This window comes from Ammospiza caudacuta, chromosome 3 (assembly GCF_027887145.1).
Source record: "Ammospiza caudacuta isolate bAmmCau1 chromosome 3, bAmmCau1.pri, whole genome shotgun sequence".
Lineage (NCBI taxonomy): Eukaryota > Metazoa > Chordata > Aves > Passeriformes > Passerellidae > Ammospiza > Ammospiza caudacuta.
The window spans coordinates 55,392,651-55,418,401 of record NC_080595.1 but is presented as its reverse complement, the minus strand read 5'-3'; the positions used below and the strand labels follow the sequence as shown (position 1 = coordinate 55,418,401).

General features: G+C 35.5%; 1 protein-coding gene across 4 annotated transcripts in view; it reads right to left on the bottom strand.

Annotated features, from left to right (window-relative positions):
- Positions 1-4,653: 4,653 nt before the first annotated feature.
- Positions 4,654-25,751, bottom strand: part of VTA1 (vesicle trafficking 1) — a 40,894-nt gene continuing 19,796 nt past the window's right edge. For 2 of the 4 annotated variants that reach the window (XM_058801029.1, XM_058801026.1), the window contains exons 5-8: positions 23,948-24,059; positions 17,255-17,431; positions 16,281-16,361; positions 4,654-8,525 (exon numbers count right to left, since the gene is read on the bottom strand). In XM_058801029.1, coding sequence (XP_058657012.1) covers positions 8,380-8,525; positions 16,281-16,361; positions 17,255-17,431; positions 23,948-24,059 — 516 coding nt within the window. In that variant the 3' untranslated portion in view covers positions 4,654-8,379. The remainder of the gene's footprint in view (positions 8,526-16,280; positions 16,362-17,254; positions 17,432-23,947; positions 24,060-25,751) is intronic. The other 2 variants (XM_058801030.1, XM_058801028.1) reach the window with 1 other exon arrangement.

The following is a 25,751-nucleotide window of genomic DNA, read 5'->3' as shown; positions in this document are numbered from 1 at the left end:
CACAGAAAATAAACAATTTGAATTACACTCAACAAAACCATCAGATTTAGTATTTTTTAGAGTGAAGTCCTCTAGTGACAAGAAGTGTCAAGCAGCTCTCCTTATCAAAATGACCACTTCACTATACAAATGCTAAAGATTCCTCATGGCATGATAAATTTTCTTCAGGAATCAGGATGCACAGAGAGTAGACATTAATGCATGTGCTCTGGTAATCTCCTGGGAAGCCAAGGAATCACATGAAATTTGCTTTATGCCAAATCCCAGAAGAAATTACTTAGTGAGTCTTCAAATGTTACCAAGTGTTTGACAGGTCCTACTATAAACAAAGCCCCTCAGTTCAGCAGTAGACATGGTATACACTGTGTTTGGTCACATGAACAAAATAAGCCTCTTCTGCACTCTTCTGTACTTTTTGTCAAAGTTCCTGGTTTTCTGAGTATTTTGAACCTAGCCACCCAGTGAGACCCGGTCAGCAGGACCTTTGCTTTGGAGTGATGATGAAGGAACCTACCAAGACACAGGCTGATAAAGCATACTACCCTTGCAAAGCACTTTTGCCACTTGATGCCAAATTTTTGAGCAACTACTTTAAATTTAAGTCTTAATAGAGAGTTTTAGAAAAATGGCTGAAAAAAAAAGTCAGTATAAAAATTATGAGATTAGAACCTCCACTCTGGACAGCTATCAGCATACCACACTTGGATCCATTAATGCCATTGCTATTGTTCTTGTATTTTACTCAACAGCAAGCAAAGCTTTCGGAACACAGCAAACACTTATAAACATGAGCACTCTTACTGCCTTACTAAGACCATTCAAATGGATGGAGTTACTCAGGCAAGTAAGTGTAGGATGAAGGACAGTTGTGTGTGGTTTCTGTTACCAAAAGCTGTTGAGCTGAAGTGCAGCAGTTATGAGTACCTGCATGCCTGTTCTACAAACACAGATTTAGTATTGACACTGAATAAAGTATTTTTCCCAAGACTGTGCAGATACACTTGATTAACTTCAGCACAAAAGAAATACTACTGTTTTTTACAACAGAGATTTCAGCATGGGCTCATTCCTGCAAAGCTGAATTCACACCAAGAAATATGGATTCTATCTTGAGCAGTGCAATTTCTTGACAATATGCTATACATATCAATCTTTGAAAAGCTTTAAATGCCTTTCATACTGAAATTGAAAGGGTGTTTGCATTGAGAAGGATACTAACTGTGGGTATTCTTTCACAGTCACAAGCAAACGCACATGAGGTATTGAATTAATACAATCACTAAATATCTCTTCATTCTACCCCACACTGTTATTCACAAAAATGCTTATAATGTATTGTAGCAAACATTAGGCCTAATACAGATAAAATTATGTGGAAAACATTTTCCCACTGGAAAACATTGGGAGAAATCAGGTCATCATGATGTCTCAAGTTCTGCAATATCTTTTTCAAAAGTAACACCTCCAGGTATTTTGGAAGATGGAGCATTACTCAGGGTTTAGCTAAAGCCAGAAAAACCTTCCCAGAAGCCCTTGACAAATCAAAATTTTAACTCTAGAATCATTTCAGTCTTGCAATCCAATTCACAAATTTATCAAGATGTCTTAAATGTTTCATCATTAATACCTTAAGAAAGCCATTCTGTACCCATGGTTAGTATTTTTCCAATAAATAAGATTTGCATCATCTCAGTAGCCCTTCTTTGCATCTCGTACTGGTAATGATCAGAATCAAACTAGGAAGTGACAATGTACTTTTTGTACTGATACAACCTCATCCAATGCATACTAAATGCACATTATGAACAACATTGTTTCTGTTTCCAGTATCTCAATTTTTATTAAAAAACACCATCTTGTTAGAATCTAAGTGAATTGTGTTCGCAGTTTCAGTGAATGTTGTGTTTTCAGTTTCACTCCATTCTAATCCCTCAGTTAAAATCACAGGATTTTCCCAGTTCTCTGCAGGTCTTGTAACCCTTCCCAACTTCATCTCATCCACAAATTACATCTGACTTAGATGGTGAGCTCAACCTAAGTCACTGATACAGGGTGAAACAGGATGTGTCCCTGGGCTGATGTCTCTCCATTTCCATTCTGAAAATAATATAGAATTTATCAAATCTCTTTTTCCACCAGCTTTAATCTGGTTTTCAATTCTCATCTTAATCTATTTCTATTCAAGTATTTTTAGAGTCTTATGTCAAGCATTATTTCATTTTAAGTAAATTAAATTAATTGCATTCATTTTCTAAAAACTCCAAGTCCCAAACGACTTGGGATGAAGGGAAGAATGAAAGGGCAAGGAGGAAATATGCTATATGCTACCATACCCATATTTGTACTTCCAAGGCTTTTGTTCACCATTTGAAGTAATATCTTGCTTAGTCTTGTGGTTAGAATAGCAGGTCTAAAGTGGATCACAGTTTTTTTTATTTTTTAATACAATTACCTAATTCTATTCAAGATTCTTATTGCTGCATTTATACTTATTTCAGTATTGTAGAAGGAGGTTAATTTGGACCTCTGATAAATTCAGTATTTAAAGATTTGCATTAGATGCTACTACTTTATTTATTCCTGTCATTTACAACTACAATGTTTCTATATCTCAAATCTTCTAATTTCTGCCCATTGTTCCCTAAATTATCCTAACAAGTATTTTTCTGTTTCTTCATGTAGTGGGTTGACCTTGGCAGCACATCAGGTGCCCACCAAGCTACTCTATCACTCCCCTTCCCAGTGGGACAGGGGAGAGAAAACAAGATGGAAAACAACTAGTGGGTCAAGATAAGGCAAAAAAACCCAAAAAACCCAACCCAGAACAAAACAACAGCAACAAACCCCCCCCCCCCCCAAAAAACAAAACAAAACAAAAAACCCCCAAAAAACAAAAAACCAACCAAAAAACCACCTTCTCTGCCTCACCTACAAATTCTATTTATTTGGGGAACTTACAATGATCAGCCCTTGTCTTCTCATTACTTGTCAGAATTACAAAAATCCTGACTATATTAATAAGTGTTAAATCTAAATAATCCCATTTTATAGATAGGCTAATTGAGGCAAACGAAAGTTTACAATTGCATCAACTACTTAGCTAGAGATCTCCAAATTTCTACAGATTACTTTGTTGGGCTTTGACTTGTGAAATAGCTCTGAGTAGTTAATTTCCATATATCTTTCTTTAGATATTGTAGTCATACTGCTGCCAAAGAGACTCTGAAGCTCTTCAAAGAATGGAAGTACAATGACTACCTCTTTCTTTACAGCACATACCAGCTAAAACCCAGACCAGATAATCTTTGCAAATTACTCAAGAATGCCTAAACATGCAGGCTATCACTCAGACTTAGCATTGTATTAAACTACAGCAAACTCAGCATTGTATTAAACTACAGCAACCTCCTCCCAGCTATGGGAACACCACAGATTGAACACAGACACTGAAAATGGGGAGGGCAAATCAAAACAGGAAGGAAAGCACAAAATCAGTAGATAGCATTTTAAGGCAAACAGACCTCTGTAGTTTTTTGCAGATACTAGGCAATAACTTACGCAATCTCCCAAGTTCTCCAAAAGGGCAAAAAAAATCAATTTTAATTACTTAATAGATATGCCATATTTAATAAGCATAGATTGTTAGGATGAGAGGATCTACTCTCCATTTTCAGAATGCTATCAACTTGCATTTTTGTGGCTTCCCTTTTATAGCTTAACATTCTGCTATTTTGTCAACTAGGTTAACTTCCTCCTGTGCTGTAACTCACATTTGCTCCAGACTGAATTAAAAAAAAGTTATGGTTTTTTTCCCCTGTCATTCTAGTGCTCCTTTCCACCTCTTCTATCCCCCTGTAATCTTCTGCCTTGAGAGCCAACATTTTTTCTCATCACTTTCAAGGTTCTAAAGAAATTAGACAACTTCATTTCAGTCATTGTCCTGTTCCCATTCCATATGGGATTTTAAGTATCTCTTCTGCAATCACTTCTGTGCCTGCTCTCATTCTGCAGAATGCAATTCCTTTTTCTCCACTGGCATATGCCTTCCCTCTTTCAAGTTTGTTTTCAATGCTCTTATAAATAAGTTTCCTATTCTGAGATCATTTAGGGCATTACAATAGTGTCTATAATCAGACTGTTCCAATACTCTTGTAAGCCATGGAGAGCTCTGCTGGCAGCACTAAATACTCTTTTCTTGATTGATAGTGAAATATCTAATGGAAATTCATGTTTTGTCCAGTTCTCTTGTTACTAGAGCTGTGCACTGAAAGGTGATGATGCAGTAAGAAAAAAGTATTGCTCCTTTTCCCAACAAACTTGGTTAAAATTCTAATGTTTAAAAATAGATACTGAGGTGTTTGTGAAAAACGGTTGCTGTCAGTACCAGGATGCTCTGGTGGTTTAGAAACTTGGCATAAAAATCTAGGTTTTCCTAGCCCAGATATCCTGGCTCAGGCTCTAATTCCATAAACCGCACGACAAAGGATACTGTAAAAGTATGCAAGAATTACACTTTATATAAGCATGGGCACTTTCCAATCTCAACCAAAACATTAGCACAAAGACTTTACAATAACAGAAACGACATTTGATATTTTGTAAATTTAACTTCCTCTGAATTTGTGTTCTCATTCTTTTTGTATTGGGCTCGTATTTTACAGCTGACACGAAAAAGAAGAAAACCAAAGATCATTCATTGGGAATACCACATAATTAAATGCTAACTTTTGGCCCTATGCTAGTATACATCTAAAACCTCACATTAAGAACAAAATTTGTCAGCAGTATCTACATATTTGTATCTGACATTTTCCCAATACTTGTAAACAAGGTAATGATTGTTTTTGTGAAAGGCATTCCTATAGCTCACCATTGAATTTACATGCATTATATTGTACATGCACTGATATGTCTCCACACAAACCACCTCCAACCCCCAATTCTGCTTCAGGCAAGAAGTTTCTCTGCTGTTAGTTTCTCATAGGTCAGTATTATACAGTCTCAAATATTACTGTTACAATCACACTCTGGAATGTGATCATACTTAAGCTTATGCTTCCTAAACTTCACTTACAAAGGACACTCTTAAATATTCCACCTGAAATTACTTCAAAAATTTGAGAGCACTGCTTCCAGTATTAGTAAATCTGACTAATTTGAAAAAATTTTCACTGTTTCATAAAGGATGACCTCCTCTGCAATGCACTTTTTAAATACTTCTGTAGGAATCCTGAAGTATAATATGGAACTTTCCCTGGAGAGAAATGAAAATACAAAGAACTGCAAAAACATAAAGCCTTTTAAGTAACAAACACTGAATAGAGGTTGACTAAAATTCTAGCTTACATAAGTAGCAAAACTGAACGTGGTATACCTGATAAAAATCTGACAGAGGTCTCCTCCTCCCTTCTTAAGCAAGACTTAGAAGACTGAGAACTCACAATCCAAAGAATGGCCAACAAGTATGTAGGTGGCAGTCAGACTGAAAAGGAGAGTTGTTAACTGCAGCATGGAACAAAATCAGTACTCTATTCAATACTGAACTGGTGTGGGGAAGCAGTTGAGAGAAGCTGTGTTGATACTTTATCACTCAGAATGCCTGTAAAATGAATCGGTCAACACTTAAAAACTCACACTACATTTAACAATGGGGCCATAAATTTCAGTGTCTGTCACAAATTCCAATTTGGAATAGTTATGGCCTATGTACTTACATTCTCCTGACATTTTCAAATATGTACACTGTTTGAACTGTTCTGCAACAGTGGTTTGTATTTTTGGGCTATCTCCTGTATTTAAAGCGGTCCCAGAGGCTATACTTAATGGAATGGAAATGCTTTATATTTTATATGCGTTTATATTTTAAATGCGTTATAATTTACTTTATATTTTAAATGCGTTATAATTTACTTTAGGCATCAGTTTAGATGATAAATATTCAGTCTGTTACACCAAAAATTAGCAGCTTAAAGATGGGGTTTAAAACATGGTTTTATGAGCTGTTACAAAACTTCTCAGTTAAGAATAAATTATTACAGCAAAATCATTTTATGGAAAATAAATTCAATAGGTTATGTCAGGTACTGTGGTCTGAAGGTTGGTATTAGGATATGTTCCATTTTACATGAAATTTTATATAGTAAATCTTTTAACACTAATTTATTTTCAGAAAGAATGTCTTGCTAGCTTCTCTAAGAAATTCTTAAACTTTGTACTACCATTTTCATCTCCATTCCCCTCAAAAACATTTACTTTAATTTCTTTCTAGGTGGAAGAAAGATAGCAAATGTGCAAAGGATTATTCAAACAAATTGCTCGATTCAAACTAATTGTTTGATTATTCAAACAAATTGCTTTTACATTGCTTATCACTTTTTTACTGATGATTCCCTGGTTTCATAGAGGAACCAAAATGTACAATATAATCATGGCCAACAGAAAATATTTTATACACTTTGGGAAATACTTAAATTTTTCATTTTCAAGCATAGTTATGTATTCCATTTCAATTACAAAAAAACTCCAATAACTTTAATTCAAAAGCCTCAAAGTTCTTTTTATTATTTTATAAATAGAAATAGGAAAACGGATTTTTTTCCTACAACTTCTGGGGACTGAAGCCAGTTTTAAAAAACAGTAGTATGATCCTGAAATGAAAGAAACTTCTGACTATTTTATAGCAATGCTACATATACTTTATAGCAATGCTACAGTGTAAACCAATAACTATATATGCAGAAGACTTGGCAGTAATTGTTTGACACTGAAGTGAGAGATCTATCTTGCATGAAACACTGTACAAAATAGTCTTACTGCTCAGATCTGTACAGCATTATTGTCAAAAAAGTTTCAGATAGTTTTATTCTAAATTTCCCCAAATGATTAAAATCTAACCCAAGTCACTGTCCAGATTAGCATGCTATACCATATCAGAAAGCAACACAAAATACACCACACTTTATCTTTTAAGTCTCAATCAACTAAAGTGCTTAAGCATACATTTTTAAATTTCATATTACCCATGTGAAATCTGCTGTCAAAGACACTACACACTTTAAGGGATTCCACCAGCTAAACTTTAATGCATGCTTATGTTTAATTTTCTTTTCCTTTCTTTTTGCTTTGAATATAAGACTCATTTTAGTCACTCCAAAGCAGTGCAGCTATAAATAACATGGATTTGATCCAGCAGCTTGGAAACACAGAGAGATCAGATAAGATAAAATGTCATTAAAATTATTACATATATCAGACATGCTTTACGGTGTACTCAATTATTATGTCACGCCAGTTAAAATACAGTGTATTCTTTCCTTAAAACAGCATGGGGGATTTTTAACAATCAAGAGCTCTAAAATTGCAGTGGCAGACCTCATAAAGACTCAAAATTCAGTTTCCAAGATATTTTAATTAAATCCCAAGTCCAAAAGTCTTCACAACAAAGCAGACAGGAAAAATATTAGTTGGAAATACAAAGCTCTATGACACTAATACCAGAGACAAACCTATGAGCTTATTCCCAGCCTCTTAAAAAAATGGAACAGTTTTGTTCTTTCAGTAAGTCTTCCTGAAAGTTCAAATTATTTAGAATCTCTGCCTCCAGTTCTGGGATCATTGTTGATAAACATTAGTATTTTTTCTTAATTACCCATACAGATATATAAAATTTTAAGTGTTCACACAGAAGGAGCAAGAACCAATAATCAAGAATACATGTAGTAGTCCATACACCTGTGGGGGATTAAATTGGAACACCATCAAAATCACTCCCTCTGAAGTATCAAGAGATGTTTTTTCCAGAACATTTTCAAATGAAATACAAATGTCCTCAAAACTCCCTCAACCTAGACTTAAGTCTCAGATAATACAAATAGTGAAATAATTTACGTATCAAAAAGTCCTTCCCAGTGTGGACCTGTCAGCCTTCTCACATTCAGCCTCGCATTTCAGGAGGAAAGCACTAATCTTAGTTATCATTTTAAAGCTATTATACCTATTAAATAATTGTTTGCAATAATAAAACAGGTGTAAGAATTTTAACAAAACATCCTAATTCTCAAGTTTTTTACAGTGAGCATTTTCCAATTCTGATAATCCGAATATTGCAAAATGAATTCTAACTCGAGTGCTGTTCACAGTACTTTCGTTAATATTTTGCATACATCAAGCCACTGCATTCATGTTTCAAGCTCTACTGTCTTTAAAATGAAAACAGAGATTCCTACTGTACCATTAATTGCTAATCTGACACTGAAACAGTGGTTTCATAGTCATGAGTGATGGGATTGAGAATTTCTGTGTAACTCCACTTCCCTAATAGGTACAGCAATAAACTGTTAGTTCTTTAGGCGAAAGACATGAATCTGTTGGATTAAAGCTTCATTCTCTGCCTGTAATGAGTAACTTGAGGGCCTTCTGTAGATTTTGCACAGCAGTGCTCACATCTTCATACTGCAACGCACTGCCGGCATATTTGCAATATTTTTGAGCTCTGGCAAAGTCCTCTGGAGTCAAGCGGACTTCTCCTGCAAAAACATAAGTATTACAAAGTTACTACAAAGGAAATGTGACTTAAGCTTCCTTTCTTATATTTTTTATGTTTTACTGGTGTTTGTGGTAATATTATGAAAACCAGGCTAATATTTGTGGTAGTATTATAAAGACCAAGCTACAGCATTTCTTCTGTTCTGTTCTCTTTTCTTTCCATTCATATAAAGCTTAACTTCTTTGCTATTGAAAAATGTGAGGACCTTTCTAAACACTGGTATTTGCATGACCCAGTGCCTTTCAAAAGTAAGCCAATACCTTTGAGAAAGATCTGCTCTTCATTTAAGACAGCAAAGGAGAGCTTTTATATGACATTAAGTTAGCTGTAATCATGTTACAACCTGCAAGAAACAAGGACAGTGCTTTTTGTGTTTACAGCATAATTACTCTGCTTTCTTCAGAAATAATACATAGTTAGAAACTGTTCCTTCTCAACTGGAATAACTTCTCAGAATGTAGAAGAATTTCTCACTGGCATGTTTTCACATATGCTATGTTTCAGTTTTTCCAAATAATTTTTGTTTCCAATTTTATGTAAGATGACTGAAAACAAGATTGATGCCATGAAATGTGCCCATTTTTGCAACACTGGAGAACACTAGCAAAAAATATTCCCATAATATAGTATAAAACCATAGTAAGTTACTTCTTAATCAGAGTTCTCTTGAAGTAAGTTAAGACTTTAGGAATTCTGTTGTGCTCACATGCATTCAGTCTTGGAGAAGACATAGTAGGGACTTAAGCCCTAAATGGCAGAAGATTTTATATGTGAATAGATCACTGATGAGGGTGTAAAACAAAGCATAACTGTGTTACTGTACCTCCTTCCACCCACAAATTCACTGTGAGTTTTAAGGCTAATTCCATGCCACTCCAATAATGGACAAAAGTATATATATCCAAATACGGACAAATTATAAAATCTTTACTCAGGTTCTTTCAAAACAACTTGTAAATGATAGATTTTTATCTATCTATGATTTTATGGGTACAGATAAATAATTATATAAACCACTAAATATTACGCATATATTTAAAACCTTTCCACACAGTATGGTATAGATTTCACAGATTAAGAGAGAATGTGCTTTTAAATGCATCATACATTTTACATAAAGTTTAGTTAAACAAAGATTTAGCTCTCCAAGTACATTTTACTCTTAAGCAACATACTTAAAGCCATTTTTATGGCACAATTTCCATTAGCTGAATCCTTTCCTTCAAAATAGAAGTGTTGTTAGCAATACTGTGAGAATGTTTACTAAAGAATCTCTATTCTTATCAAAAAATGTCTATTATATTTGCTTTTCCTTGCCCCAGTCTTACTATTTAAGTACAGCTTTTGAACAAATAAAACAGAAAACCTGGGAACATTAAAAATTAGACTGGTCTGCTGATTTTTTAACAACCCTACCCAAATAAAATCTGAAAGGTAAGCACACTGAAGATTAATTTTATCAATTTTTAAAATATACTCTAGAACTCCACTTATTTCTCTTTCAATAAATAAATATAACCATTAAGGGACATAAAGACTTGGTGGGCTCATTATGATTGCAATGTATATTAATTTCATGCTTAGTAAGGGAAGTCACATTAAATCTCTTAAAATACATACACATGGGAGTAAATCTTTGCGAGGGAATACATAAACACAGGCACACATTTAAGGTATTCTGTAACCTCAGGAAAGTCACAGACTAAAAAGCAGCTGGGGTCAATCCGCAACCATATTTCTGAAGATCTTTAAGAAATTAAAAAGACCAAGTTTCCCTCAAAGTAGCTTTATGCTATGATGCCAAAAGAAACTACAAAATCATTCTTTAAAAACTGGCCAGGGCATCAGTCCAGTATTCAAATAATTTATTGGAAGCAAGCCTAAATTCACCCGTCTAATCTTATTTTTACAGTATGAGCTCTATTAATGTTTTGCTGGCATAAAGCCTTATTTATTATGAAATCTACCTCAGATGCTATTATGACACAACTTGAGGGAAAAAAATTAAAAGTTTTAAATTTATAAACCAAAGTTTATAGAGTAAGAGGGTTGGTCTTTTGATGTGCTTCCTACTGAAGTCGACACCTCACAATGGAAAAGCAAAATAGAAACAAACCAGCTCTGTGTTCTGAAGTTTTACAAATAATGTAAAACTTAACTGCAATGACTGTACTTACATCAAAGGTATAACCACAAAAGTTAGTAACCTACTTCAATTTACATATTCAAGCAGTTTTGGAGGAAATGCCCTGGGGGTCCTGGTGGACACAGATCTGCCCATGAGCCAATGATCCACCCTTGTGCTGGACAGTGACAATGGCATCCTGTCCTGCATTAGGAAGAGCACTGTAAGCAGGTGAATGGAAGTGATCCTGCCCCTTTCCGCCACATCCTGAGCGCCATGTCCAGTTCTGGGTTCCTCAGCACTAGAGAGATAGACTGACATCCTGGAAACAGTCCAGCAAAGGGCAACAAAGATGACTAAGGGAATGGAGCATGAGAACCGCCCAAGAAAGCTGGGATTGTTCAGCCTAGAGAAGAGAGGGCTCATCTTATATCAAGTACATATACACCTGAAGGGAGAGTATTAAAAGCACAGGGACAGGCTTTTTTAGTGATGCCTAGTGACAAGACCAGAGGCTAAAACACAGGAGGGTCCTATCTGAACATCAGGAAACAGCTTTTACTCTGAGGGTGACCAAGGTCTGGGACAGGCTGCCCAGCGAGGTTGTGCTGTCTGTCTCTGGGGAGATTCAAAACCTATTTTTAGAACTAGCAGTGACATTTTTTCTCAAACTTCTTCAGTGCAGGAAATTAAACCAGAGGGAGGGTGCATGAGCAGGGGGAGACAAAAAGGATATGGTCCTGAGTGACTGGTTTTACATGACCTGTGGAAACCTAGGGCACCGGGAATATTTCCCTGTCTGCTCTGGGGTGCCCTGACCCCAGGAGAACACTGACTTTGACCCTCATTCATGGAGAAAGTTCCTAACTCCAGAATAGACTAGAATCCACTAGAGTGTGAAGTAGATTGTAGAGAGCAGTGTAGATGTATCATTTCGGTGGGAAATTCAAGCTTTGGGATTTTTAGTATGTAGTGGATGGAAGCAAGATGGAGCGTCATCCTGAGCTTCTTCTTCATGCTTCTTCCTCCTTCTTCATGGGTTTGGGTGGCATTTTATAATTGGGTGGAAAAGTTTGCATTGCGGGCTTTTGGGGATCAGTTATTGGGTTAAAAGAGAAATAATCTAGGTGTCAGTTCTTAATTGGATAGTTTAGTTTTAAAAGACCTTGTAATGATAGATTGTAGCCATTTTTGCAGTGCTTGTCCAGTGCACTGAGCCTTGTGTGGACAGTGTGCAAAACTCTAGATAAGATAACAATAAACAAGAACCTGAACACCGAAAAGATCCAGTGCATCTCTCTTTCCTGACACAAGATCACTCCAAGAGGGTCTTCCCCGACAGGAGAACCCCCTGGGAGGGCCCAGCCAGAGTCCCAGAAGTTGGGGAATCAGCAACAGGTACCCCGACAATGACCCTTCCTTGAGCAGAAGGATTGGACTGACCAGACCACCTCCTGAAGTCCTTTCCAACTTCACGTATCCAGTGATTTTTGGCTCTAAAAAAGCCCAACAACACCGAGATACAAAAGGTATACTGTATTTATTCTGAAACAAACTTGCTTCCTGTGTTAATCTGAAATTATTAGGACTGTAGTTATATTACTGAAACATGACAGGAATATGGAATCTGTAACAAGCATGGTTCTCTTAGTTTAAGAGAAACACAAAGTGAAACTGATTTGACTAGAGCTGCTGAAATCATTTTGAGGAAAAAAAAAGTTTTAGAAAGAAAGTAATGTGCATTTTACATAAATACATCTGTTTCTCCCTGGTATCCTTTTCTATCCTTCAGATGTTTTTCCTTTTTACGACGCCCATATATAAGGCAGATGATTTAAGAACATTTCAATCATACAAATTGGTACATAAAAACAGTGATGGAAAAGGTAACAAGTGGTTTTTGAAACAAGATACTCTTTTTTTCCCATTAAATCACTTGGAATATTTGAAATATAAGTACTCAAGGATTTCTTTTTAAGATCATGAAAACACACTCAATGTCAAATTATTATTTCTACTTTGTGTGTAGAATATCAAACATTATACACACAACTACAATGGACAAATGCCTTCTTTATACTATGTCACCTGTGGAAGGGACCATATGGCAACATAAGATCTTACAAAATCTGTGTAGCACAACTATGAATGCCTTTAGTGTTAGTAAAATCTAGGGGTAATAAATTTTTCAAGACAACTACACCAAAGAAGTGCACACACACATACACGAAGCTGCTGGATAATTCTACATTCTGTTGTCAGACACATTAGCCCACGCTTAAATGAAAAAGCTTTGACACTTTCAAAAGCCAGTGTTAAACTCTGAAACCTCTTCCCACAGGACAGGACAACAACTGAAAGATTTATGCTAACTAAAAATCAAAGAACACTATGCCTTTAACTTAATCTTTCTTTGATAAAATATTCTACTCCTCTCCACCAAAAGTTTTTCTCCTGTAACAGCTTTAATCAAATGACTTCTCCCATGTTACAGAAAGCAAAGAAAATATATAATTTATCTTTAAAATATACATTTGATCTTACTACAAGAAAGAGTCATGCAGGAATATGTGGAATATCCTGTTTGGCTATGCCTATACTACCACATTCAACACTGCCAAGGAAGGCGTCTCAGCACTCAAACTCGACTGTCTGCAGCATCAAACTGCTGGAACAGATTCCAGTATGGTTTTGGCCCATGAAAACTAGCACTTTCCCAAACAATTCCTGGGCATGACTTGTGGTCAGAGCAAGCTACAGATCATTCAATATGAGCAGTCTTAACAAGCTACCTTGTTTAGGTTTAGAAGTTTAATAATATGCATGTGAGAGGTTCTGTGCCAGCTGCTCTCCATGCCAAATATCTGCAAGCCTGTGTAATTTGTTAGCATGGACACAGACATCGTGTCTAAGTCATGGAACAAATGTACCTTGCACTGTGCTAGCTCTGTGGGTCTGTTGGATGGAGGGCAACACTGATCCCTCCTTCTCATGCAAAAGAAGCCTCAGTTCCACAGGAATGGTACACACCTCAATATGCAGCAAGGATCTAGCCCAGATATGTATATTGCACCTCAGGAACTGGAGAGAGCTCGTGGGTCCCACAGTTTTGTACATCCATTAACACATACAGGCATTTCTCAATCTACTGATGGGTTAGAGAACAAGGCCACTGTTGGCATAGAAAGGACTCCTCAGCAGCATGAGAAGAATGCACAAGACCATGACAGGCAAGGACAAACACTTTCCATTCCTCTCAAGCTTCTTAACTCCACGCATGCAAAGAAAACTATCAGTGTACCCCTGCTGACACATCCCCTATGCTCTCTGAGACTCCTGCATAACTGACAGTGTGTTTTCTAAGCTTTCAAACCAAGAACCTGTATGACCTTTATAATTTCTTTCATTTCTTGCCTGCAATTTTGTAGCACTCCCTCAAAAGAATGTGAGACTTTGAGCTGTTACAAGACCCAAACTTGTAGTGGCACCACAGAGATGTGCAGAGGAGGAACACAGGCATGCAAATACACAGGTTAGATCAAGTTAAGAGATTTATCATGGTGCTTAGCAGGGGTCTTAATCTTTGAATTACACAACATTACTTATTACGCATTCTCATAAACACACTTAATTCCTTCTTATTTATGTACTTATTAAACCAGGTTATCTCAGGTAGGTGGTAAAAGGGAGCAATGCAATCATACTATTCAGATATGAATAATGGAATGTCTTCAACTTAATTAAAAAATTATGTTTCAATCAAAATTATGACATTTTTGACAACCAGAAACAAACATTCAAACCAAGAAACAATGATGACTAAAATTTTTAGAGTAGTTACCAAAAAACCTGGTACAATGACTGTCTAGAAGATCATGATAAGTTAGTTAAACATGAAAGCTTTGCTTCTAAACATCACAAAATTTTCCTTCCAGCTAGCAGTCACTATAGCAAGCCTTAAGTAAAGCTTTGAACCATTTCAGTTGAGGAGCTACCAAAATCCCCACAGCAGTCCCCAAAACTCAAAAACTATCACCAAGTTTAAATGTTACCGCTACAGGTCTGAGGTGTTGTTTTCAATGAAATGAGTTACTGCCACATGAGACATCAGTGCCAGCTCAGCTGGCCAGAGCATGCTGCTAATAATGCCAAGGTTGTGGGTTTGAGCCTTGTATAGGCCATTCACTTCAGAGTTGGACTCAATCCTTCTGGGCCCCTTCCAGCTCAGACTAAGCTGTGATTCTGTGATTACAGTAATATGTCAGAAAAACTGTAGCACCTACAGTACCTTTTGCTCTTCAGGAGAATACTGAAGATCAGTATGTCTCTATCAAATTTTGCTATTTTTATTTCTTCTGTAAAAATGGCTTTCTAATATATTAGAATGGAAATATCCTTAAATACTCTTTACGCCAGCAGATTAAAAACAAGTTGAACAATGAATTCCTACTATAGCATTTGATTGAAGCAAAAATGCTTTTTCTGAACAGCTATTTTAACACAGTCTTCAATAGCATAATAAAGTAACTAAATATCTCTAAGTTATAAAATACAAGAATATACTTATCTAAACTTTGTAGTCATAACAGGCAATGTTTTACTGTGGTTAGTACTAGAACTTAACATAGCAATTACATATAATATTGTATACTAATGAGAGTATATTCTGATGAGGATAAACTGTAGGCCTCCTAGACCTCCTCCTCATTCAACATCCACATTATATTGCCAAAAAAAATCTGATTATTACAAACAGATGCAATTTATGGAGGTTTTTTACACTCTTTTCTCTTTTCCATGGACAGAAAAATTCTTAGAAAAGAATTTAACACAGTTAACTCTGTGTCCATATGTACTCATGTACCATATGTACATGAGTGTTCAACTGAAAATCTAGGATGATTCCAGCTTTACTGTCAGTTACTACTCTTCCACAAGCCATGATTTCCCCAGGTTAGCCCTTATGTGTACACTTCAAAGCATGGGATATGCAAGCAGATATAAAATACATATGATATAGGTTATCAGTGATTTCAACATCAAAGACAAATGACATCCTGGAAGATAAAAGCCTTGATTAAATGGTACATCAAAATAACATCCTTAGCAGTACCTTACAAATTGATTGTTTCATTTAGCACAAGTGCTACTTCCAGTCAGGAAGCACACACTATTTTTCTGCACAAAACTGCAACTTGAATGTTTTATTAATTATTTTCTGAAATTAATAAGTAACTTACATGCTGTAGACCCTGTAGAATAAATTTTAAGTAAAGGGAATGTATATTACAAAAAATACAATTTGGCAAGGCTATTGGAAATATAGGCTTTGTAAAGCATATTAGAACCTCACCTGAGAAGCAACATAAATAATAAAAATCCTTATGCAATGCTAGCTCCTTAATTCAAAGCAGTCAGACAGACAACACTATATTGTAACAGCTTTCAGAAACTACTAAAATCTTAGCACACAATGCTTAGACTTTGTCCACTCTCTTTAAAATTCTGGAATAGCGTTCAGATAATAGTGACAATATTTCTCAAACTTCTTTCTTCAGTGCAGGGGAGACAGAGAGGACACATACAACAATACAAATGCCACAAGCTTACCTGCAGACTGAGCACTGTAAAGGGAAGGATCAACCAGAGGAATATTCTGTGGAGCAGGCTGAATGGTGTTACTTGTCACTCCTGCAAATCAATGCAAAAAAAGGACTTTGATTATTTTTACTTATTGACTTTAAAACTAAGCAAAAAATCAGAACAGATATACCTTACGATTTTCAAATTAAGCAGCTGATAGCATACGAATTCTGAAACTGTAAGAAATAATTTAAATGCTTTCACTTTGAATATTATTGTTTTACAAAATAAAACAGAAAAATGTACAGACTGTAATCCATTTCGCCAGTACAGGATTTCAAAGAAATTTAATTTCAGGCATTAAAAAAGTAAGAAAATACTAGTCCAAGAGACAGTGGTTACCTTGAAGTATTGAGGAAAACCTGCTAAATAAAAGTGTGAGTAAACTTTTATATTTGAAACTTAAATTTTACATTCTAATACCAGAGGCAGTCTATATTATTATACTTTTAAAGACCTGTGCCAGTCACCTCACATTTGCCAGTATCTCCTTCCTAATTCCTTTGAAAACAATTAATGAGGATAAAAAAAGCTAGCTACATTTAAAAGGGAAATAATGGTGCTAGAAGAAGAAACAGTACTTTATGCTGTGAAGCGTTCTTGTACCTGCGTTCCCATTTTAGGTACACTCATTTCTTTTGATCGAAAACTGTATTTTTGCAATATGTCCAGAACATACCAGACTAGCATCAAGTTATTTCTGCAACATCTGCTGTCTAGGAACATATATGTATTCTGTAAAAGTGCTCCAAACTATGATTTACATATTTCAAGAAAATATTAAAAAATATTTCCAGTAGTATTTTTACGATTTTAGCCTGGGAAGATGCTTTTGCCCCATAATAATTTATTATTGTACTTTCTATGTGATGGACTAGAATTTGGGGAAAAATTCATCTCCCACTGAAGGCTTGGATTTCTCAGGTGTGATTTGGAGATACCTGTGTTATGAGGTACTTCAGCTGGAGTGTTGGCAGGTGCATGGGCACCTGGTGGTATATGTATGCCAGTGTAATTACTAGTTGGTATGTTGTTAGCTTCATATGTAGATGACGATGATGATGGAGCTGTTCCACTATGGACAGAAGATGACCCCGCTTCTTCCCTCTCAGCATCTGCTAAAACGATACAAAATAGGAATTACTGCAACTACTATGTATAAATACTTTAAATCTTTGGCTTTCCTTAACACCTCCTTTCAAATTTTTATTGCTAAAAAAATTGCCACCACAGAGTGGGACATAAAACATCAACCCAAACCACACAGGGTTGATTTGAAGAGGTAAAATGCAACATGCCATACAACAAAGATCTAGACACTCACATACTTTCAAAGATCTCTTCTCCTCAACTTGAAGAATCGTTTCCTTACTTGTCTGAATATAAGCTATCTGTCTCATTAGAACAATTTGTTATATCTTTGTATTCTGCATCCATAGAAGTGGAACAAGTTATTACAAATAGGCAGTAATCTACATTTTAACATATACATGAACCAGAATATGGAAAAACGTATTTGCCTTACAAACTCTTCATAAAAGACTAGACAGTGCCAATTCTTTTACCCAAATCAAACCACAAATAAATAAGAACCAAAAGGAACTTTGGGAAAGTAATACCAAACAAGAAACTAAATGCAGCTTAGCCAAGTCATAATTGCATCTAGAACAGTTAGAGTACATAATGATCTGCAAGAATAAGGCTCAATATATCCCATAGCATGTACAAAGACATACATATTTTTCAATCTAGTTATGTTCTTAAGGTTCTGATCTACTTTATTTAATACTGATTTAAAGGGTAAGGATCCAGTCAATTCAGAATAAATGGTTGATTCCTGCTCCTTCATTTGAATTAAGTTCAATTAAAAAAACCATGATTTTCATTTTACTGTGTATGCATTCACCTGTATCAATTATGTCAGATGGAACAAGCAGTTTTGGGAATTGCTTATTTAACAGCCAGTGCTTGAAAGGGAACAAAGAAATAAGGGAGGGAAAAACTTGTATGTCTGTAGAGCTAGCAAAAGAGATCCACATTGATCTTCAGCTACACAAGACTATGAGTTAGGCAAACACTTCTGCTGCTTAATAATTAAATGGTCTGCTATTAAAAATATTACTATTATAAATATCTGAATTGTTTCCTATGTAAGTCCTTCTACCTCCCAGAAAAAAATTCACATGCTATCTTTAGGAAAAATGTTTAAATACCTTCTAATTTACAATACAATTTACTAATAAAAAGGTTATAGAGCGGAGTAAAATAAAGTATTGTTATTAGAGCATTTTTAGTGGACTTTAATAAATACACTCTGGTTTATGGCACAATTTTTAACACATGCAAATGAACACCTGACAATTTTCTGGAAGACAAAAAATATCTTAAGGTGTCAGATTTTTTTTTGCTATATTTTTTGTTAGTAACTCATACTGCAATATTGTGTGCCTAACGTGTGGAAATAAAATTAAATGTCTGAAACTGGCGAAAAGAAGATGAGATTCAAGAGTAAAGGTTGCATATGCTATCTTTTAAATAACAATGTAATGATAGGAAACTATTGTTTGAATGCTGTATTTTTCACTGGTTTTGGTGTCAACTAAAGAAATACAAAACATTTCAGAAAAAATAATGAACAAAACCAGAGGCTTACTTTACATAAAATGAATGAAATAGTTACACACAACACTCACCAGGCCTTCTGAAGGTGAGGCTGCCAAACATTACTTGCAACAGTGTTACCAATTATGGCTACAATTTGCCCAAGCTGTAAATAAAGTTGGAGTTTCCAAGCTGAGTGTCTGCTGGAAGCTAGGATTTTGGGAAAGCTGCAGTAAAAACTACTAAGCAACTGCTGAGCAAGAGGCAGTGAGAGAAAACATGTTTTCACTGTGCTTACTATCTCAGCTATGAGAAATTACCTGTAAATTCATGCCCTTATTTAAACTGTAAATGCATTTATTCCTTTATTCTGCCCCTTGCAGCTTCCTGTTGCCCTAATCTGGTTCTTGAGGCACATTCTGATTTCCTTCTCTGTACTAGGATTACATATCCCATATCTGCAGCCCGTGGCCACATACTTGTGTCCCTTTTGCAGTGCCCCAGTTTTCTCTCCAAGCCATTCCCAGTTTCAGCTTCCAACTTCCTCACTGCACAGTTCAGGGTCTCTACTCGCTCCTGAAACAGTGCAATGCTGTGGCCAACACTGGCCACAGAGGACATGAACTCAAAGGGTTAAAGTCCAGCAATGTTAAAAACAACCAGAAAAAGTGTTAGAAGTACTAACCACTAGTAATAACAGTGCCTTCAAGAGGCAAATTCACAAATGAGCAATCCACTTTTTCATCAGGTTTATGTATCAAAAGATTAAGCTCAACTGTTTGATTTACTCATTATGCAACTAGATACTGTTAAAACTGTATTAAACATAAAAGTAGTTTTGTTTAAGTTAACTCTCCTAAGTCTTTAAAGTGCCCAAATATCATAAAAGCATTGTAACTATTCTTTCAGCAAAGTAAATATTTAAAATATTCTTCATCAAAACTAAAGTATTAGAAACATTTTAAGATACCCACTCTCCGTATTTGTGAATAGTTTTTAACAGTAGTGCCAGATAGAAGTATTTCAGGTTGCTATAAAAGAACATTTAAGTCAACAGAGGTTTTAAATTCTATGGTTAGAATGTCCAAAACATAACTGAAAAAAAGTATCTTTTCCAGGGAATGAAAAAGAATGCTACAAAATTAGAAAATTATTTCCTCATGCAGCAGTAATAACCTAGAATTCAAAGTTCCTTACAATTAAAAAAATTCCTTAAAAATGCTGAAACTAGGCTGTGAAACAGTGACACAATTGTTTTACATTTCATTTCAGCTCCAGGTGAGTTTTTTGTCTTGGAACCTCATCAGCTTTTGTGCTTGAATCCCAGCATAAAGAATTCATGAGCTCTTTAAATTTTCTGCAGAGCTACAGTATACCCAGACCACCTGTCTGTGTTTTTAAAAATTATTTATTTACTGAAGGCAAGATTTTGTGAAATCATCAGTGCAGCCCCACAACAGCCGTCCAAAGATACTTTTACATAAACAGAGGATTCTCAAGGTTTAATGGCATTCCCTTTTCTAGTGTAAGCAAGCATCAAGCATGACTTAATTTCAGCAGCTCAGTGCACTAAAATATAAAATTAGCAAATTTTTTTTAAGGAGTCTAAATTCCTCCAGTTCTCTGGACTCCTGTTTTTCATGAGTTCAGAGAATTATAATAAATATAAAATTTTTTCTTTGTCTCATTTTGCTGAGTTGTTTCTCTTTTGCTTGAGATGTTGCCAAAAGATTCACAATGTAAGGTTCTATTTGAACTGCTTTTAAAAAACAAACCAATCATGTATTTTTTTCCACAACATTGAGAAAAGAACTCAAAAATCCATCAACTTTTCCCACACTGCTCTTATTACAGTTTTCTGAAATTCTGAAATGGAAATGTAGCCTACATATTATATTGCAATAAAGGTGCTAAATTGAATGTATTTACTATGGCTATAGTATGGCTATTTAGGAACTTTTTTCTATTTCCATTTTTTTTTTCCATTAGTGTAAAACCTTGCTGGATGACCTAGGGGTAATGCTAAGTAACCTTTATGTGTATTCTAGGACTTGTATTCCAACTGCATTAATAAATTAAGCATGTCTTTTAAGGTTTCCATGGTGGCATCCTGACAAAAGCATCCATAAATCCAACAGCAGAACTGCATAAAGCATGCCTATGTACTGTAAAAACATCTCCAAGAGTTACAGTATGGTTTTCAAGAATCACAAAAAAAACCCCCACTTTGGAAAAAAATGGTAATTTGTCAAGCTACAGAGACCTAGTTTCACTCTGTTTAAACAGACTTTTTCCACATGCGAGGGGAGGAAGAAAATGAGCAAGCAGAAAGGAATGGGGAAGGTCCAGTCATACACTCAAACAATACTGCTTTTCTTCTTATGATGCAAAAAGAGGAACTGAAACTCTTTTGTACTGATTCTTCTCATAAAAATTAATTTGCATAAAATTTTTGTCTTATGTGAGACATTATGGACACCTACATCATGGAGCTAAATATAAAAAAGAAACACTAATATGTATTTTTCATATAATTTCTTAGAAAATTAGGAATGGGAGAAATAATCTCTCTACATGAAATACAATTCAACAACAAAATAAACAAACAAAAACCGTATTGTCAAGTTACAGATCTTGCAGGCTCCCTGTCAAAAAGGGTGTTAAAATTTTGATTTGCTCAACATTTGTGTCCCTTTTAACATGCATGTAGACACAACCTAGTAATGAAAGCAAAAGTCTTCACCAATTCCCATTACCACCTGTAATGAACTGCAACATATACCAAGGATTTGAGGAAAGCCTAAATTCTGCTTTCCTTCCTACAACAGTTTCTTTTGTAGCCTTGAGCAAGTCAGTTACTTCTGTGCATTAATAAAAATTAATAAAGAGCCTATTTGTTACTCTATTGAGAAATAATTAGCTTCTACAAGTTGCACACATGGATTTTTAGCAAAAGTTTTGTAATGTTTACTTAGAAATTCTATTTTTGCACTTATTTAAAATTCATAGTTCACTTCACATACCACACTATGAGCCAGACCACTAAAAGAGCACTTATTTAAAGGTGAAAATATTTAACTGAACTATTCATTGCATTCAATATAACAAGAGATTTTTCTCTCACATGTTGCATTCTCCAGTAAATCATTACTCTGCTGTAATTTGACAAAGATGAAGTGATGTTTGCAGTTGGAGTTGCATCGTAAGTATCTCTGGCTACAGATGCATGGACAGCTAAGGAAACTGCCTTGGAAAATATTGTATGTTGAAGAAGAAATGAGTTTGCTAATGCTTCACTTCAAATACAGCTGTGCCTACATTGGAGCACATTTCAGTGGGTAAGATACCCATGCCAGTGTTTAAGTCTGTAGGGTGCCTTTAGGTTAGGAAAACATAGTAACAAGAACAAACAAGTAGCTTGGATATAAAACTATCATACTCGGTATTTGTTCACAAATATTTGAATTTACTTATGTTGCAGTGTTCCTGGAGCACTAATATATAAATAGTATTTTATCCAGGAAATTGCAAATAAATTATATTTGGCACCCAGGCTCTTAGACACTATAAAGATAATAACAAACTGAAATAGATGTTTGGTACACATTCTCCTTAAAAAAAATCATGATCATATCCTTTTTTTTCTTTAATGTAACACTGTCTGGGACATATAAATGACAATGTGGAGATGCATCAAAATGTGAGATTATATGATGAAAAGACTGAGAACCAGAGAAGAAACTAGTTTTAATGTTTTGACATGTTTAAAACAAAGTACTAAGTAGAAAATTACAAGCTTACTCATAACTTATTAAAAACAATATTTATATTACTTTATATTAATTTATATTTCATATGTGTGCACAAGTATTAGTACACTGGTCATCTATATTTATATACACAATCAGAAAACTTTATGTAGCCACCCCTATAAGGTGGCTCTACAGGTCAGATAGATACTCTACAAGGTAGATCTTTCCCTTTTGCACTGTAGATTTGTTTATTGACTCATTTAATTTGGAAAAATTTGTATTACTAAATCTAAGCTTAAGAGATAAATAAGCATCAATTTAATTGACAAGCCATAAAGTCTCAAGTGCCAGCTCAGAAGAAAATTACAAACTATTTGATGGTCTCAGTTGCTCCATTAGGTATGTGAAGAATGATATACAGAGGTTGTCATTGTGCAGAATTAGTCTGTTTTAATTTGCATAGTGAAAATATCCATTCCAATTCATCTTATCTCATAAAAGATCACCCTTTGAGATTTGTATTCAATCTGCATTGAGGAGAAAAGTAAAGAAACTGGTCACTACCAAAACCAATGAAACTGATCACTATCTAAAGCAAAACAACTTGTTCTGACACACATTCAGTTTGGTTAAGTGGATGTCCTTGGAAATCATCTCCTTAACTGTTAGATAAAGTGGGAACCTCAAGGAATCCTGTACAGGGAGCTCAGGTAGCCAGGAAGCAAGGAAAGGAGGATGAATGAGAAACAGGCAGAAATCCAACTCAGTAAGAGTAGACCATAAACCTGTTTTGAAACTGACATTTTTACACAGGGAGGAAGGAGTTGTCTCACAACTCCCATCTCACAACAGGTCTTTGCTTTGAAGTTGAATTCACTTGCCATCAGTCCACTTATAACTTCTACTTAACTTCTGAGAGGGGATAAACTGGCAAAGGGATCACAACTTTACAGAACAGATTTAAAAGAGGAACTGTGGTTAATGTTAAAGAAATGTATGGTTCTGGCCCAAAGCTGACAATACCTTCTTAGAGAGTAGCTGTATTCAAAATAATAATCTCCACAACAAGGAAAAGAATATTTTATTAAATAAGTCAATCACACAGTGAGGTCCAATAAAAATAACAGCAGGAGAAGCTGAAAAGAAGGCAGCTCATTGTGAATGGAACATCAAGCTGGGAAGCTGTGCTTCCTGAGGGGTGCTCCCTGAAGAACTGTGCATACCACCAGTTCACCTTAGCACAGCCTTCCTCTCTCTTAAAAAGAAAAGGGAAACACGTACCAAAACTCTCTCCCTCCATTCCAATGGGGCCAGGCTGAGGAGTCTCTCCATTCTTTAAGCAGTTGTGAATGTAGGCTGCTTTCCACCTGGCGTACTTCCTGTGCTGGGCGTTCTGGGGGAGGGAAAAGGCCAGCCATTTTAACCACTCACTTCTGCAAATCAATGCATTCAAAACAGAAATACAAACATCTTTTCCACTTTCTCTGCTGTCATTTGATACCCTTTTAAAGATAAACATGTAAAAATTATTAGGTGAATTACAAAAAATAATAAAAATAACAGCTTTAACAAGATCTCAGCATGAAAGGAAAATGTGGAGATCTTCAATTAGCGCAGCATATCAGGAAAAGGAAATAAATGATACCAAGAAAAACTAGTATGAAAGACATAGTACTGGGTAGTAATTACTAACATGAAATAATGAAGAAAGCTTCCTATCTCCATAAACTTTGATGATTATTTACTTTAGATTTAAATACTTGAAACTTTAAATGCTACCACTGAGTATCAGAAATATGGAATTTCTTCTAATTATATTATTTAAAAATTTAAAATTTAATGTAAAAGCATTAACACAAAAAGGCTGATGTAACTGCAGATTAATGTGATTTGTTTGCAATATTATCTGACATTAAGATTTTCCATTTTGTTTTTTAAAATATACTTCACTGTTCCTAAGTACAACTTTAAGCATGTCAAAACATGAAAGGAAGATTGGCCACTTTGTATCTCCTGGGCAGTTACAATAGTGTTTAATCCAGGAAGAGCTGTCAATTGATGCAAGAAATATTAAACTGATTATGCAAATCAACTGTTTTGCCAACAGTTGCATGGGAAACAACCAGTTCTGACAGTTATGAGGTAACATAAATCAAGGATCAAGGTGAATATAAACATTAGAAATGTGGAAGGATGAGTGGAATAATTTGCCCAAATGAACAATGCAGGCTGGGAAACCACAGTTCACACCAACCCCAAAAATTTAAAAATTAAATTTTTATTTTAAAAAATTAAAAATTAATTTGAAAATTAAATCCAAAGTTTCTAAGAAATTAATAAACTGAAATGCAATACTGTACTTCACAAAGCCTATTGCACTGTCATCTAGAACAGGGTAGAGAGACACAATACAAAAGGTATCTCCAGCAAGCTCCCTTGCTCATATTTAATACATTGTATCACCCAGGATGCTTACACAACCCAAGAGAAAGATCTGGTCTTCATTTTTGAAAACAAGATGTTCTCCAGAAAAAAGCCTATTCTGATGACGTATTTATTAAAATGCATTCACGCTACCTCCAAAAGGTAAATTGCAATTGGAAAACATGGCTTTCTGTTAAACTTTGTTTTAATAATCATTTCTGGTCAGTCAGTGTTACAGAATAATTCCTTCATTTTTAACAAACACTCTAGAAGCCACAAAATACAGAAAACACATACCCAGAGTATGCTACTTTTAGAAAAGATTATTATGCAATATTTAAGAGCCTGTACATCTCTCCCCTATTCTAATATGGTGATTATTTATTGACAAAGTGTGAAGATGCAGCTGTATCAGGTGTCCATCCCAGGTGCTGGCAACTCAGCACGGCAGGCGGGGTGTCTGTGAGGACAGGCCAGGGCTGCCCCACGCTGGACAAAACAGCCCCAGTGCCCCCACCTCGGGACACAGCCGAGGCCCTCGGCCATCTGGTGGTGCCCTTGGGAGAGCATATTGAAGGACAGCCCAAGCACCCCCAACCCTGGCACCAAGATGATGGATGGAGAGAGGAGAATGGAACCAAGTGTTTGATGTCTGTCCTGC